The sequence below is a fragment of the Gouania willdenowi genome, chromosome 12 (genome assembly GCF_900634775.1).
Source record: "Gouania willdenowi chromosome 12, fGouWil2.1, whole genome shotgun sequence".
Classification (NCBI taxonomy): domain Eukaryota; kingdom Metazoa; phylum Chordata; class Actinopteri; order Blenniiformes; family Gobiesocidae; genus Gouania; species Gouania willdenowi.
The window spans coordinates 9,375,031-9,393,141 of NC_041055.1; the positions used below are offsets into that span (position 1 = coordinate 9,375,031).

The window sequence follows — 18,111 nt, forward strand, 5'->3', positions numbered from 1 at the left end:
TGCACATGTTCACCACCAGGTGTCCCCCTGTACCTGCTCATTCTCACGGTGTAGAGGACACAATGGTTTCACTCATTAGCAGGGCTCTGTCTGAAAGGCTCCAAATATCCCAAACATTTTCCATACTTTAGGTGTAGAGATGTAATAAATGATGTCCTATCATGCCTCTGCACTCAACGTGCTGCTGATTCACTGCTAGATCTTTCTTTAGCACGTCTTCCACCATCAGAAAACAATCAATAAAGTCAAGTTTCTATTGCTAAGAGTCAAAAATGTTAAGTATTTGTGCCAATTGTGATCCTTTAATAGGTTTATTCAATATAAGGTCATCTCATTGACCTGTCTGCTTGAGTGCTGGCAGGTAAAGGAAGTTGTTCAGAGGAAAGAAAAAATGTACCTAAACTGCTTTTAGAGCACATTTGTCAAACTCAAGGACCGCGGGCCAAGTTCGGCCAGCCAGAGCATCAAGTCTGGCCCACAGGAAGATATTGAGGCCATATGTAGAATTTGCAAGCAATTTCTGCCACCACCACGTGGCATATTACTTGTGACAGGTTTGTTGTTTAGTTTTTTTTAAATAGGATAAAAACCTATTTTTTGTTATTTCAGTTTGCATTTATTATTATTATCATTTTAAAATATAATGAAACAATAGTGTTTGTGTGTGATCTTTAATTTATTGATGTAAATCTAAACAGAAACACAGTCGAAAAGGAAGTGACGTCAATTTATTTAGCGCGCATGTTTGAAATGATCTATCTACCGGTGTATATTTCACCTAACAGACTACTACAAGCTGAAAATATGGACTTGTACACAGCCGTGATGCTAGTGAACATTACATCAAACTGTACAAAGACACTACGCACAGAAAAAGGCTTAGCGACAGTTCTGCTGTAAATAGGCTAATACTCACTCAACCAGTGGGAAAAAGGTACTACAGGTTGGTTATTGTATATATAACTATGTAATCTTAAAAAAGACAAAAAAGAAATAAATAAATAAATCACATATGGCATCCATGACAGCTAAGGACACGTTTCTTAACACTCAAATTTTGATGTTAGGTATTTCAGACGTATTTAAAAATTCACAATAATTCTACATATGGCCCCTTTAAAGAAAAAAAATACAGTAAAAACAGGACTTTTTGTAAATTATCATATAAGTTGTAGATAAAATACGATGGAGGTCGCAGTACTACATTATTTACAAAAATATTAAATTGCAATTATTTTCAAAAAGCCGGGAAATTCTGGCAATTTATCCAACAGAATTCTGGCAAATTACACTGCAAATTTCCAAAAAATTAGTTGCCAAGTCAAGGAATTTTGACCAATTGCTTAACATCCAAGATTTTGTTTACATTTTTGCTTTTTCCTTCACAAAAACATTATTTTTTTGGTCCGGCCCTTGAAACAAAATGTGTTTGATTCCCCTGCTTTAGAGTGATTGTTCTTTATTGATCAAAAATTTGGGTTTTGACATCGATGAGTTGAATAAAGAATGGATGATCTAAAGCTATTACCCACACATAGGGCTGGGCGATATGTTGATTTTTGAAAAATGATATATCGAGTTTTCCAATTTTGCGATACAGAAAATCACAATATTGCATATATTGTTATACATATTTGTAATAGCTTATTTTCTATCAAAATATTTGTTTTAAGAGTCGCTGCCTCCATTACTTCTCACTCACACGTGCTGTCCCTTAGAGGAGAAAAAGCCAAAGGTGGCACATATTATGCAGCTGTTTGTTAATAAATGTGCTTGTGTGGCATTTTGCATCAGCAAATTTAACCTAGAATTGTATTTCTGCTCAGACTTTATTGAATAAAAAACATTGAGATTTATATCGTGTTTTATTTTGAGAAAAAAATATCGAGAAACAAGTTTTGGTCCATGTCGGCCAGCCCTAGCCTCACACTTACTGTCACACTTATGACCGTTTCATAACTGAAAATCACTGGTCACAGCAGTTCAGGCTGACTGTGGAATAGAGCGGGGGACATTTTCTCTGCACACTTATGGCCCCGAGTATCATAAGATATATACAGTATTAGGATGCTTACTTGTTTTCCTTCTATTTCCAGTTCCACATTTATTTAGAAAAATAAAATGCTAATATGTGTTTTCCTTTTTTAGAGTTGAAAAAAGTAGGTTAAGAATAAAGTTAAAACAAAAAAAATAAATGTTTTTTTAATTTCTGCTCCATAACCTGATTGATTTGATCAGATTTAGTACAGAAGCGAGGGCGCACAGATGCCACAGCGGAGCGCATTTATTTACTGTATGTAAGTCACACGCAAAAGCCTGAGAAAAATCTGAAGGTGTGCCGTGGTGTCTGGCACCAAGATAATAGCTGCAAATATTTAATGTTCTGCTTACTTTAAAAAAGCATCAATGCTCTTCATTTGAAACATGAGGTCAATGAAATATTTCATACACATCACTAATGTCACATCGTTCACAGACAGAAAAACACCTTATGTTTAAAACAGAAAACATTAGAAACATTTTGTTTGTAAGCAGCAGAACTTATTTCCAACAATGGTTCTGTCATCATGGACGAAGGACTGAATGATTAGTAAAACCTACGTACACCATAGGGCTTGTTTATCAAACTATTTTATTGGGTAACAAATGTCTCCAAATATCTATTTTCTAATCAGGAACAGAAAGAGGCGATACTGGTAAACGTCACGACCAGTGGTTCCCAAACAGGGGTACAGGGGCACATTGCAGGGGGTACTCGGAAAGATTTAACCATTTATTTTAAAGTAAATGGGAATTTTTCCTCGTTCCTTTTCAGGCTATATTTTTTTTTGGACTAATTCACCACAAACCAACAGCACTATTAATACATTATGGTTGCATTTATTCAGAAAACCTTTTCGACTGTCAACTGCCAGCCTTCCTCAGAGGCGTCTGCTGATCGCTTTGATGTGTCCCAAGTTTTGTCCATGAGTTCTGCCTAATAACTGGAATTATTAACAGTACTATTGCTTCATAAAATACCATATTTTATTGTAATTTTTTGAAACGGGGTTATTTTTATGCTGTAGAGCTGTGATTCTCAACTGGTGGGTCGGGACCCAAAAGTCGGTCGCGGACCTGTACTTGGTGCGTCACAGACAGCTGGTCAAAAATAAATAAATACTTAATGTCTTTCTTTTGACAGACATTTATAGATTTATGTTTTAAAAAAGATTGTGTGTTTTTTAAAAAAAACAACTAAATTTGGTTGGTTGAATTCTAAAAAAAGTGATGAGACCAGTTGAGGTCATTTTATCACACTTCGGACAATAAGAGACAATAATTAGCTACATTTTACAAAGGAGACTGTATTTACTTACACTAGATGTATTCACATTAAAGTTGCATGGTATTTTATTATTTTATTCTACTTTAAATTACACTCATTGTCTTGAATTTATAGATTAATCCTTAGGGAACCAATGTTTGAGACACAGTTAGGGGAATCAATCTAGGAGAGTCCGCTGTTCCACAAATTATACTACAAATGATATGAAGGGGTACACGTGATTTGACAAAAAATGCAAACGGGGTACAAGAGACAAAAAAAAATTGAAAACCACATGTCAAACTTAAGGCTCGGGGGCCAAATTCAGCCATTTAAAGCTCCCAATTCGGCCCCAGAGGAGAAAGTGAAAAATGATAGCAAAAACGTGACTCATTGTATAAATCACCAACTAATTCAGTTGTGGATATCTCAGTACCTCAAAATACACATGCTACAATTTTCCTCAAATTAAATAAAAATTGGTCATGAAACATTGTCAGTACCTTACATACTTTAAATACTTTTATAGGTGGAAGTGTAAACACATGAATAATAAAATAGTTTGTTTTGCCATCTTGGCCCCTGAATTAAAATGAATTTTGACACAGCTGATCTAGACAGTCGCTTTCTCATATGTGTCTTTGAACATGGTATGACCTTGGCGATGTTGGTGTGTTTCAGTATAAAAGTTAAATACGAGGCTGTTCTATTAACCAATGGTAGTAACTAATATATCTAATGTTGTATTTTACAGGCTTGAAATTAAAACCTTTACATGTCTATTAATATAAGTTCCCAGTGGCTTTGTCCTCACTGCTAACAGCTGCACAGTTGGTCACTACAGAGCCATCCTTTAATATGAGATGGAATGATGACCCCTAGTGTACACAGCCTACCACTGCATCACTGATGTGTGAGAGTACCTCACAACCTTCCTGCATTCAGTCTTTTATCAGCTGCCATCTAGTGGTAGGTACACCAGTGATAACAGGGTTCCTACAGCTTCAGTCAAATTCAATTCAAGACTTTGACACTTTTTATTGCCATTTGAAATTAAATTTAAGACCGACTTCGCAGTAAACATAATTGGGGCGGAAAAAAGTCACAATATTTACATAACATAGGGTTAAGGTAAATTTTTTTACTGTGTCTAGTGCTGACGTGCAACTGTCGGCCCCCAAAGTTAACACAAGAACAGACGAGAATAATCGAAATCACTCTAAAAACACACAAAATGACTACAAAAATATATGAAACAACAAAACGTAATTTCAAATTCAAACGTTCACTGCCAACGTTTTCACAGGGTTTGTTTGGAAACACTGTGGCGGAGGTCTCCCATTATATAGCAGACTTCTACTGTGGTGTAGTGACCAACTCCTACCCTGTAGATGGCAGCACCACACTTTGGGTTGAGAGATTAGCCGATGGTTATAAACAGTACAGAAGGAGGTGAAGAGTTTATGAGGAAGAAAATGGAAAAACGAGTCTAAGACGGTGGATTTAAAGCAGCACACACTCAGGGCAGAGCATGTGTGGATCTAGGTGGACTATTAGGAGTGTGTCGATTGTGTTAGAAGGAGACCAACAACCGGTGAGACTTGGAGCGTTTCAGGACAACGCATTTCATTGTGCAACGAAGCATGATTCTTTACTGTGCAAATGATAACACTTTAATTCAAAAGCACAGTCTCAGTGTTGATTTGTTGTTTGATAGAAGGAAACCAATGTTCAGATGTTTGAGGTGTCACTAAAGCTAAAAACATTAGCCTCAAAAACAATGTGCTGCTTGACAGTTTTTTTTCTCTCACAAAAAGCCACAAAAAATTGGCATTTTCTGTGGAACCTTCCTATATTCAACTGCTGATGACGGAAGAACAAAACAAGCTAGAAACAATTTTTTGATGATGAAAGTAGAGAGTCTATTCTTTCAGAATCTGGTTTCAGATTTTACATAGTCATAGTAAAAAAAAGTTCTGTGGATCTTAAAATATTAATTTTAAATATAATTTACATTTCCCCATGTTGTTAAAAGTTGCTACAAGCATGACACACATCTGCACAGATGTTATATCTTTAAAAACAAATGTTACCATTTATTTTAAAACGTGAGACTAATTACAATCATAAAATCATACTTAGGTGTTAAAATTTAAGACTTTTGAAACATTGATATAAAACATTTTAATGACAATTAAGGCCTTATTATTAGATGCATGAATTTAAAAAAAAAAAAAAAAAAATGGTAAAATGGACTTGATTTTATATAGCGCTTTATCCCCACACTGAAGCAGTCTCAAAGCGCTTTACATATCAGCTCATTCACCCAATCACTCTCACATTCACACACCAGTGGGACAGGACTGCCATGCAAGGCGCTAGTCGACCACTGGGAGCAACTTAGGGTTCAGTGTCTTGCCCAAGGATACTTCGACACATAGTCAAGTACTGGGATCGAACCCCCAGCCTCTCCATCAGAAGACGACCCACTACCACCTGAGCCACGGTCGCCCAATTTAATGCCTTATAAGACTTTAAAAGGATGCACGGGAACCCTGGATAATGCACAAAACCAGTAGTTCAGTACCTTGGCTTAGTCTTTTATCAGATGCCATCCACCAGGTAAATGTAGAATACATTTACCATCATATTTTTGGAGGCTGCATAATAATGAATAATAAAATAATGCATTATTTATGTGTTCATTTAAGCACTTTGGCCTCTTTTAATCACTTTTATTCCGTCTTTAGAGTCGTCTCAAAATGTATTGTTGGCTGTGAAACATGTCCACACGCACTTTGTTTAAAGAAGGTTTCTAAATTGATTGAGAAAGCAATGATAAATGTTTCACAATTATAAGACCATCATTTTCCATGATTGCAGAAAATGGACGGAAAGTGCAGAATTCACTTCCTGAAACGAAATAGCAATGTTTTAATCTTTCAATTTTTTCAAATTATTTAAGAAAAAAAACTAAACAAAATCAAGAAATACTTGCAAAGTGAGACTGGATATATCCTCACATGCATGTTTTGGGAAAATATCACATTCACACACAATTTGTCTTAGTTAAAAGGGGGGTGGTCAGCCAGATGGAAATGTCAAATCTGGTGCGAAATATGATGTAATGTGACAGATTTCATCTTTTGAAATGGAAATATTTATATGAAACGTAATCTTTTGGGACAATATTACACACTTCCCTATTTTCCACTATAAAACGTGTGACTAATGTTTACTTTAGCAAACGGCTGGAGAGTGCATGCTTGTTTTGTTGCATTTCTACTGTGTATAAATGTGAAATTAATAATGATAGTAAACACCATTAACTGTATTATGCATGTTTGGGGTGTTAATTAGCCTTTAATGTCATCTGATTAGAGAAAGCAAATGGAACAAAAATGAAACAGAAATGTGTAAACTGACAGGTGAATGACATGGAAATGGAAAACGAAATGTTATGTCTATAACTTCTGTTCCCTGAAGGAGAGGAACGAGGTACAACACATATAGGATAGGATATCACGCCCCCGCGTGGCCTACTGAAGAAAACCTCTAATCACGCCTTTTAAGGCAGATGATCTGTGATGACGTAAGTGAGGCTCCGCCTGCCTCATAAATACGCTGTGTTGCTGCCCTCTAGTGTGCTGGGGGGAGCGGCCTCATCTGACCAACCAGGTTTATATGAGTTGGAGTTTGTTTTGTTTTTCTTTGGTTTTTTTTTTAGACCAAATGCACTTTTTTTTTAGTACAACATGGGCACATTAGCAATAGGCACAGAGTGGACCTTTAAAGGGGCACCAAGAAAGTGATGAACATTGCAAAACTTTACAGTTACCTGAAAAAAATTACACACCCAAACTGGGGTTTATAAACAGAGGTAACAGAGGTGCATTTGTGTACTTGGGAGACTGTGTTAGGAGAGAACAATGCCTTTTGGAATTGGGCCCCTGAACAGAACTTGGCCAGCGCCTTTTTGGCAGCAACAAAATAGGGACACCAGCGTCTCCCTGCTGCTGAAGTCCCTCTCCACTCAGTCCCACAGCTAGGAGATGTGTGGCTTCTTCCACCTCTTCACTGGGCCCTTTTGGAAGCCCTGCGGCAGACCTTAGCTCCGAGCCGAGTAGTGTGGACCATGATGTGGAACCTGCGGCGCAGGAGGCTGCACCTTCCCCGGTTGTCCAGAACCTGACGGAGGTGTACCCCTCTTGTAGGGTGGCGAAGGTGGCGCTGCAGGCCTGCGGGCACCTGCAGGTTGCTTGGGTTTAGCGTCACGCCTGGGAATGATGCTGCGCAGGGCTTCAGCTTGCTTCTTCCCCAACTCAAAACGTGCCCGAATGGCGTCAAGTGATTGCCCGAACAAACTCATGGGAGATACCGCCTCGTCTAAATAAACGACTCGGTCTCTCTCTGGAACATCAGACAGAGTCAGCCACAGGTGTCTCTGTGACACCACAATAGATGCCATTCCTCTGCCGAGGTAGAGCGCTGCACAACGGGACACCCGGAGAATTAGTGGCAATCCTCACCTCGTTAAGAAGAGGAGCCAGAGAGCTGTCGGGGAGAAGCAGCGAACTGAGCTCAGCCAGCCGCATTGCCTGATAGGTCTGCAGCATGGTGACAGAACTCAGTGCACGAGCGGTGCCTGCTTGGGGTCTGTAGATTTTATCCAGCTGCGATGTGGGGCCGCTCACACCATGGTTGTGAGAGGGCGCCAGATAAGCAGCCAGAGAAAGCTCCATCTAAATCCAAATACAGTCCATAGCTGGGCACCGTGACGCGGGCAGACAGTGGTTTGTTCCATGTTGATGTTAACTCCGAGATAAAATCCGGGAACATGGGAAGGCTATTTTTAACAGTAATAGGCTCGGGAGGGAGGAAAAATCCCGTAAACCGTGACGGTTTTTGAACCAGGGGAGGAGAGGGCCATTCCACTTCCAGTCTCTCAGCTGCACAGCAGCACAGAGAGTAGAAAGATGTGTTGTCTTGGTTAACCGGCGCAGTAGCGGTGGCACATTCCCCAGGCAACAATGCATCTAGCTCATCCTCCGACAAACCATGAACGTCCGGACCGATGTCCAGTACGTCATTGTCCTCATGGTCAGCGTCTAGCCCTACCAGAAGCAGATTAGAGCCCCCGGAGAACTCCGGGCTTGACCTCGGCCAACCTGTGCACGTACTCCATGTGGTCAGCCCAGCTAGTAGCGGGGACTTCGACCACAGGCTCCTCATCATCAGCCTCGAACAAAGCCCGGTCCCGAGACTCGGATAGGAGAGGGTTGTGCCGTGAGACCTCAGCTTTTTATTCCAGTGTTGAATGCCGAAGCTGGCGACAAAACGCACAGGACTTAGGCTGCGTCAATGCTCTCCTGGCATGGACTATCCCGAGGCAGACAGGAAACGCTTTGTGCTGGTCCTTATCGTGCAAAGAAAAGCCGCACCCCTGACGACAGGGGCGAACAGACTACTTCTTCTTTGCTTTAGCCTTCGTGCTCATTTTGAAACACAGAGGCTTGGAGACGGAATTAGCATTCCACGGGCAGCAGCAGCAGCAGGATGACTGTGATGACAGCGTATTTATGAGGCAGGCGGAGCCTCACTTACGTCATCGCAGATCATCTGCCTTAAAAAGTATAATTAGAGGTTTTCTTCAGTAGGCCACGCAGGGGCATGATATCCCATGCTATGTGTTGTACCGAGTGAATCGACTTAAAGGGAACTGACATAATGAAGGTTAATAAATTAAAGGGGCAGTATTATAAATATAATCACTTTATAACGTTCTTTCCTCCCTCCCTTGCTTGTTTTTCCACATTTTGTAAAAAGTCAGCTCCAAACGGGAGAGTTGGATTTCTCCCCCACTAATGTGTCATAATGGAGAAACTCCTCCTACTGACAATCCTGGCTCCCCCTACCCTACATAAGAATGTGAGCTCTTCCCTCTCAAACTACCTCACAGGTAAAGCAAACATAGCGAAGGAAGGTTAATATTAGAGTTAATATAATTACGTTCAGTATATAGACAATCCAGTGTATTGATAAAACGAAGAGCGCTCACAATCAATTCCATTTTTAGTAGCCATTATACCACCCTGTATTGCCTTTATGGGATGATCAGACGTGTTTGTGACCCAATGCAATGAGCGGTTGGACAAAACAATGGATTATCATCTTAAATGGACTATTTCTGTGCTCAGAAGAGGTGAGGAGGAGAAGGAAGACTGTTAATGATTTACAGCTGCTGCGATAAAACACAGGCTGAAGCAGCGTTTGTGTTTATGCCTGCTCATGCATATGAATGAAGGCCCAAATAACAGGCTGTTTTTAGGAGCGCTCTGAAAGTGACTTTTTAGGAAGGCTAAAACTCCAGAAAACAGGCGAGTTTGGGAAAATAAACCTCAAGTACTATGTTGCTGGGGTTCTAAGAACAAATGGAGAAGGGTGAGAAATAGCATAACAATAAACCTTTAAAGACTATTTGCAAAAAAAAGATGTAAAAGGCTGAAATTGCCACTCAAAGGTTTGTTTCATGCTTGTTCTTGGTTTGCTCACCTACAAATTGGGAGCTGCCCCAGATAAAGGGAAGAAACTGGAAGTCATCCAGCCCCCACACGCCCTGGCTTCCAGCCGGCTCCATTCTGTAGGTCGTCTGCAGCTTCCGCATCACAGAGAGATACCTGGGAGGGAAAAACCATGAAAAAGAAGCACACAGGTTGTTCTTAATGTCTTTAGGTTTATTATACTGCCTATACAATGCCAGATATAATTGTAGCTGTGAAAAGGTGTCATCATCAGAAGTATACGCTAATCTAAATCAGAGGTGTCAAACACATTTTGGCTCAGGGGTCGAATACTGGGCCATTTGATCTAAAGTGGGCAGCACATTTTAGATGGGAAAAAGATCAATTTCAAACTTATTGTGCCCTAGTTTGTATTTCCACATATAACGGATACATTTATAGTAGGAGTGTGACGATATCTCGACACTGCGATATATCGCAATATTTTTTCGCACGATCGATTATAGATAAGTATTGATTTTTTTTTTTCCAAAACCTTTTTTGCTTTTTCACTAAAATGTGCAGTAGGTCTTCACAGAAAATTTCGCACTGTTTGATGAAGGAACCAATATTGTGTTTACTGGAATATTGCACTATAAAAAAAGGTTTAATTTAGGGACATTTTGTGTGATTGAGAAATTGCATGATTTTAGAAAAATGTCAAGTTCTTTTATCAATTTGTGTCTGCAGTCATGTGACATATTGTGGCGTTTCATTTAATGTATGATTTATGATATCTACAACTGAATTATTTTGTCATTTTCACAATTTGTTTTCTCTGTAATTTTTATTTTCTCCAGCGAACCGATTAGGATGATCTTAAGGACCGGATTTCGACCCCGGGCCTTGAGTTTGACACACGTGATCTAAATTTAATGGTTTAAAACAAATAAATAAAATCCTTCTTTATTGGTGTTAATTCAAACAACTGACTGAAGTGAGGCCTGGGCTTTTCTAAACCTACAGCTACAGCAGTTTCCGTACAAAAACAAGATTTTATTAAGTGAAGCTTTTTCAATGAGCTGTGAGTAATATTAGGTTTTCTGTCTGTGGAGGAAACGATGTAGAACAGAGTGAACTCACCTGACAAACACCTTGAAGACGATGGCGAGCTGGTCCTCCACACGCAGCGCACCAACCTTACACAGGCAGCAGAGGAACGCTGCAAACGCTGCCTCGTGACCTGAGAAGAAAAAGCATTCACACCATCGACCAGCTTATGATGCTACATAGGATTCATGTTCCTATTTCACCCAAAAGCACAGCAGATAGACATTTATAAATAGAACCAAAGCTCCTCTGGTGGCTGCTCTATCACAACTAATGTGATGATGTGAGCATTAGAGATTTTTTATTCATTTACTACAAAGGCTCATTCTGATCAGGTGTCCATTACAGGTCAACGACGACTGTTTTCAAACCAAATAAAGGTGTCTATTCTCTCTCTCATATTGATTTACACAGGGTATGTGGGACGATGCACTGAGTTCACGATACAGTAGACAATAATAGACGTGCAATAACGTTACCATATTTTCCAAAAAAAGGAAAATAGACAAAAAATTGCAGGTTTTTTAACTTATACTGACATACTCACTCTGGGTTTTACCTTTTTGAACTCAAAAAGAATATAATAATAAAAAACAAATCATAAGTATCTGGTGTGTGGTAGATTATGTGGATTTATTTTGTCATCTGACCCCGCCCCCCATGCGATACCACTCGTTACCATAACGATACTTCTTGTGACATTTTAATATTGTCATATCTTGTTGCACAATATGTTGTCCCAACTTTTATATATCTACTCTATTTTCATGTTAAAGTTTCCCAATTTTTTAAAGCACTTTTGTTAAGGGTGTAAGAAAAAAATCTATTTGTTGATATATTGCGATATTTCACCGCGCGATTATTGTATCGATCCAAAAAAAGTAACATTATAATTTTTTTAACCAAGTTTTTTTAAACAAAAAAACCACTTGATTGCACTAACATATGCATAGCATGTAAAGGCCCAGTCACTAGGTGTCAGTGAACCACATCAGACTTTGTTAAACTACCTCACTCCTCAATGCATTTTAGCAGGAAGTTGCTTGCACTTTATTTTCATAAAACATACTGGACACTTTTATAGATGTATGTGGTTACTTTACAGAATCAGAATCTGTTGTTGAAGAAAAAGTTGAACCTATTGGAAAAATGTACTTTGACAGTTTGATAAACATACACTAGTTTTTGATATTTGTACTTGAATTACAGTTAGTTATTTTTTACTTGTTCTTGCAAGTTTAAAACAAATGAAATACATTTTATTTCATACCATTTTGTACTGGTAAGGGTGAATTTTGTAATTATTGATATTGCAATTATACATTATTGTTTAGTGTCGGGATATATTATATAGTGACTAGTGATAAACCAATACATCGGCCAATTTTTGCATTTTTTACGTGTATCGGCATCGGCCAACGCGAGCTGCTGTGTTCGCTGATTTGCATTCTTTACAGAGAACAGAAATATTTTTCACTTGTTCTACATCACCTGTTTTTAATATTTTTTTTAATATTTTTTACTACATCACCTGTTTTTAATATTTGTTAAATATTTTTTACTTGTTGTCGTTCTACCTCACCTTTGTTCATTTCAATAAATGTTCATTATTTAAAAACTGAGACTCGTACCATTTCTTATCATCATTGTGTAATTTTTAAGATGTAAATTGACGGAGCAAAAGTAGTATCGACTCCAAATATTAATAATAATAATCAGCACACCCCTAATATTTGTCATATTGTGCGTTAGCCTATAATCAGGCTTGCGTTTGCTTTCAAGAGCAGATAGTTTATGTTAATGAGCTTTAAATGTAAACTGACCCTGTTATGATGAAGGTTGGCCGTTTGAATCTGGTTCCACTTTAGTCTTTGTCATTGTGTTCTTTAATATTTGTCACTCTAATTTGTTTGATAGACAACAATCCATGTGTGTTATTATGTTAAACACTTTTCATACAAGCCTAGTTTTGCTAGTAAAAACCATATTCACATTGTTTCTGACTAGGAAGAGCCAATTACACCATCACTAACAAGTTAATATTTCATAACAGAGCTGTCCAATACTGGGAGGCTCCTCAATATCTGCATTTCTTATTAGGGTTGGACAGCTCCTTAACAGAGGCATTAGTTTTATAATCACCGTTACCTGTTCCATAGTCTATCCTGGTGGAATTCCCCACAGACTCCTTCAGATAGACGGCTATCTCTGGGGCTGCTGCACAGGTGTCTGCAGAAAGCACTGCTGAGACCAAGCTCTCTGCCTCCTACGCACGCGCACATGCGCACAAAAGAGGATGACAGAAAGAAAACACATTAAGCTGCATTGAACATCCATCTATGTGGCATTAAATAAATCCAATACTAGAGCTTGTTAAAAAATTAAGTAGAATGTAAGACTTTACTTTTTATGTTCTCTTTAATCAATTTATTAAAAAAGGAAATATTTATAGCTGAAATTCTAAAAAACAGTTTTTATTTATTTATTTTTACTAAAATGGAACTTATTTTAGTCAAAATTTAGTCATCATGAGGACTATTTTAGACACAGTCTGTTTATAAGATTTGGATGACTGAAATATAAAATAAAGACTTTTTTTTTTTTTTTTTTTTAAGCTTTGATTATAATTGATCAACCTGATGGTGTTAAGGCTTGTCCCGCCTTCCACAAAATATAAAAAATAAATTAAAAAAAGTAAGTTTCATCCAAAAAGAAACATCACATGGGAACATTATAGTTTTGTTTTTTTCTTTCATTTTTAATTATAAAAAAAATATACACATGAAAATAATTAATTTTGATTCAGGTTTCATTCACATATTTTTTTAATGAGTTATTGTGACTTGAAAAAAAAAAAGTCAACAAACACTATTGTGGGTCATAAAAATGATTGCTGCTAACATCGCTTGCTGTCAGACATCCCAGTATAAGCAAAGATATAACAGTGCATTGAGAGAACGTGAGCACCAACCTGGTCCAGTTTGGCGTACCAAGTCCTGTAGGCTTTGTTACCAAAGCGTGACGGCTGATCAACTGGAGGGGTCTCATTTATCCATCGCTCCAGAGTGGCCAACAGCTCCAGGAGCTTCTCCACCGTCTGTCACAGCAGAGCATTGCAGAGTAAAGAACATAAACATCAGACGGTGGTCAGGGACAGATGTAGGAGGTAAAGGTATCGCTACGTACCGGTGACACTTGGTATTCACACGTTAGCTTCTTTCCTTTCACAGCCTCATTTAGCGTCAGAATGAAGCCCATGTAGTCAGCGTAGGCCTGCAGGAACAGGACAAGGTAAACACAGCCACCACTAGGGGTGGGAACCTCTGGGTACCTCACCTACGATACGATACGCGATACAAAGCTCACGATAGCGATTATCTCACAATATGACGATACTGCGATTATCAATATATTGGCCAGAAATCAATCGACAATAATCTACGACATAAGAAGAAAAAAAAGATTAAGTGAAAAAATACAATTTTTATTTTATATCTCTGAACGACAATAAATAGTGTCCTATGAACAGTGACACTATTTTAGTGCAACATTTCTGTAAATAAGTGTCAACATACCAATGTAAACCAATAAGTATCTCCAATAGTGCTTTCTGTAAACAAAAAATAGGGTCTTTCTTACCAGTGACACCAGTATAGTGCAATATTCTAGTAAACAAAATATTGGTTCCTTCAACAAACAGTGACAAGATTTCTGTGAAGATGTACATGCACATTTTAGTGAAAAAGCAGAAAAGGTTTTGAAAAAAAAAAACAATTAAAAAAAAAAAAAAAAAACGATAGCGGGAGCATATCGATATTGTGCATAAAAATATCGTGATATATCGCCGTATCGAGACATCGGCACACTCCTAGCCATAACCTCCTGTCAATCACTCAAGATGTGGCAGTTTGAATCCTGCTTTAGTCAAATCATTTTGTTCTGGAGTAAGGCTCCCATTGCTCTGTATGTGTGAATAAATTGTGTTTGTACGACTGGTCAGAGGGGCTGTTTGTGCAGATCTGCAGCCGTAGATTAAATAGTCCTCTGCTCAGCACAAAGTAACCCAGGAAGGGGGTCAAGTGGTCAACACCATATGTTGGCGAGCTTACCTGAGATCGCCTCCACTTCTCCATGTCACACACCATGCTGATTTCTTTCCTGGGCACCATGTAGGTGATACTGGCTGTAGCTTCTGGAGCTTCATCTTCATTTGTTGACCCTGAAAACAATGACATGTGCTTATGGAGGGTGTAAGGGAAGGGAACATCTTCGTCATCATCATCAATATTTATTGCAGACTCTTAGTCCAGAATTATGAATTTAAAAAAAGCACCACAATTTACAACAAACAGCTTGAACACTTGAAGAGTTCATCAGAGTGAAGCCATGCCAGGTATTTATTATTTTATGTTTAAGGGAATTCGAATAAATTGATTCACAATATATGACGATTTTTTTCTGACAATATTAATTATCAATATATCTGCCCAAAATTGATCATATATATATATATATATATATATATATATATATATATTAGGGCTGGGACTTTAACGCGTAAATACTAAATAGCGATTAATTAATTACAGAAAAAATAACGCACTTCCACCGAGGGTGGTCGACTGTTAACTACAATTATTTATCGCGTGACTTTGTTCATTTGTCAGTCATGGACTTATTCATTGAGGCTCTGAATCCTGTCATTTAGAGTGTGGATTGGCAACACGACGTGCTCGCAGCATGTTGCAGCTAGCACTGTCCGAGTGTCCGTGCTAGCTGCAACATGTTTAGCTTTAAGATGCTAGCGGAGGCTGCAACAGCTGCACAATTCGTACACAAAAGGGCTTTTGTTTTATTTATTTGTGTTATTATAAACTAAAATGAATGCACACAAAACACAACGACTTCTCCTCAGGGTCAACAGTTTCTTACATGTAGTGTGTGCAACAGTATTATGGGTATACCGGGAACTCATGAAATGAGGAAGGTTCTGCGCTGTTTGAAGTGCAAAAAAAAAAAAAGTGATTACTTGCATTATTTGTCTGTAATTAATTAATTGCAATTAACGCATTAAAGTTTCAGCCCTAATATGTAAATATATATATAGATATGTACTGTATATATATATATATATACTAACTGACTTTCGATGTGCTATGTTTTTTTTTTTTAACTATGACTCATATTGTTTGAAGTGGCTATCATACGTGTACGTAGCTATTCGTACGCAGCAGTATCAACAACGTACGGAAAAATGGCTGAACAAGTCATGTTTGGATAATTTAGAGTAAAGGTCAACCGATATGAGATTTCCAAAGGCCGACACCAATTTTTTTTTTTTTTTTTTTTAATTCTGCTTATGGCTGATATCTGATGATATAAATGTATATATTAGAAATCAGTCCTTCCCTCTGTTCACAGCCACCACCATTATACCTAACTACATCATCACATCTCATTTTCACTCTAAAATAATCAACTCGTCAGCACCCATTCCATTTCCTACCTTGAGTCTTACCTCCCTGTTCCCTTCCCTCTCACTAAGGTGTAACACTGCCCTGTCTTTTTATATCCTCATTATAATAAAGTGGTTCATACCCTTCCTTAGGGAGGGCTGGCCAATGTATTAGTCAACCTCTAATTTAGAGGCTGCACAGGTTAGGGTAAGGTTTAGGTTTAATGTACAAGTACGTAGCGTCTTAGTCACATGACCTAAACTGCCCAATGAGGGGCGCTACGTACTGTTACGGCTACGTACAGAGCCGCTACCTATATTGTTTCTAGAAGGCAGTGGCTATCAGTACGTAATACGTCGACCAGCAGTCTATCCATACGCAGCGCTCCTCATTGGCCATTTTAGGTCACATGATAGGTGCACCACGTGACTTAAAGTTCTGTCAGTTTTATTTTAGCTACCCTGCAAACCCTTTTATTTTAGCCCTAACCCTATACCTAACCCCATTATTTTAGAACTGACTCTTTTATTTTAGCCCTAACCCTAAAATGTTTATTTTTTTTCGTATATGTATTTTAAAATGTGAAATTTGCAATGTTAAATATGTTAAAATGAAAAAATGTATTTATCAAAAGTGGGATTCGAACCCACGGCAGCAGAAGGAAGAATTCTTAAGTGTGGCACCTTAGACCACTCGGCCTTCCACGCTTATGTAGAAAAGGAACGTCATCTTTTGTACAGATAGACTGCCGGTATATTGAATAGATACGTATTACGTAGTCGGAGACACTTCCTTTCTAAAAGTGTTATGATTGAGCTTTTGTTTTTGATAAGAATAATACATAAATTAAGAATTAAATAATCTTTACTATCCAATCACAATATGTATCAATTCGGCACCCAAGTATCGTAACAAGATTGAATCGGGACAAAAGCATAACCTCCCAGCTCTAATATTGTACATACAGTAGCACCGTAGGAGGGACATAATCACAGCTGACATCTCTACTCTTTATACACTTTTATACAAACATCTCAGCTACCGCTAAAAAACAAATACTACATAGATTAGCGATGTTGAAAGCAGAACTTGTCAGTGGAATAAGTTCTCCCTGCAGCAGTAAATGTGGACCGACACCGTCTGTTAGTGCAGCACTGACAGTGTAACACAGTAAAGTTGGTGTTAACACAGCAGAGCAAAGACAGGCTGCTGAGGTGTTTATCTGTGTGAACCAAAGCAGAAGATAAAGAGTGAAACATTGTTAGAGCTTTACCTGCCTGCTGCTCTGTCCCCGCCATGATGAAGATGACAGGCTTCCTCTTCTTCTTCTAATGGTTTCCGGCAGACTGTACACTAAAAGACGCGCAATGGTGCCCTCTTCTGTTCAATAGAATCACTGCACTTTAGATTCTAATAGAGGTTGGTGGAGAGAAGATGGCTCAAAACTGCCTTTTATGCATGAAACGCGAATTGGTGAGTCCCTCTGGTCTCATTCTCCCACTCCCTTTGCCATCGTTGAAGCACAGTAGTTTTAAAAATACTAACACTCAGCCTTCTCCAAACGACAGGCTTCCTCCCTGCGGGTCGCAGAGTTACTATCAGCCCAAGGTGCGTTAGCGCCCCCTGCCGTGTGGAGGAATAATAACAGCCTAGATTTAACTATTACAGGTTAAATACATGGAAGCACCACGATAGTTAGTTTCCCTAAAGGTGTGCAATAGTACAGACACGCTGCTGG

The 18,111-nt window shown here is 38.5% G+C and overlaps 1 protein-coding gene across 1 annotated transcript in view; it reads right to left on the reverse strand.

Moving 5' to 3' along the window:
* Positions 1 to 17,975, reverse strand: part of ptpa (protein phosphatase 2 phosphatase activator) — a 40,343-nt gene extending 22,368 nt beyond the window's left edge. Inside the window, exons 1-7 of the mRNA XM_028462610.1 lie at positions 17,647 to 17,975; positions 15,027 to 15,136; positions 14,104 to 14,190; positions 13,889 to 14,014; positions 13,066 to 13,183; positions 10,951 to 11,050; positions 9,860 to 9,984 (exon numbers count right to left, since the gene is read on the reverse strand). Coding sequence (XP_028318411.1) covers positions 9,860 to 9,984; positions 10,951 to 11,050; positions 13,066 to 13,183; positions 13,889 to 14,014; positions 14,104 to 14,190; positions 15,027 to 15,136; positions 17,647 to 17,671 — 691 coding nt within the window. The 5' untranslated portion in view covers positions 17,672 to 17,975. The remainder of the gene's footprint in view (positions 1 to 9,859; positions 9,985 to 10,950; positions 11,051 to 13,065; positions 13,184 to 13,888; positions 14,015 to 14,103; positions 14,191 to 15,026; positions 15,137 to 17,646) is intronic.
* Between the last annotated feature and the right edge of the window lie 136 nt (positions 17,976 to 18,111).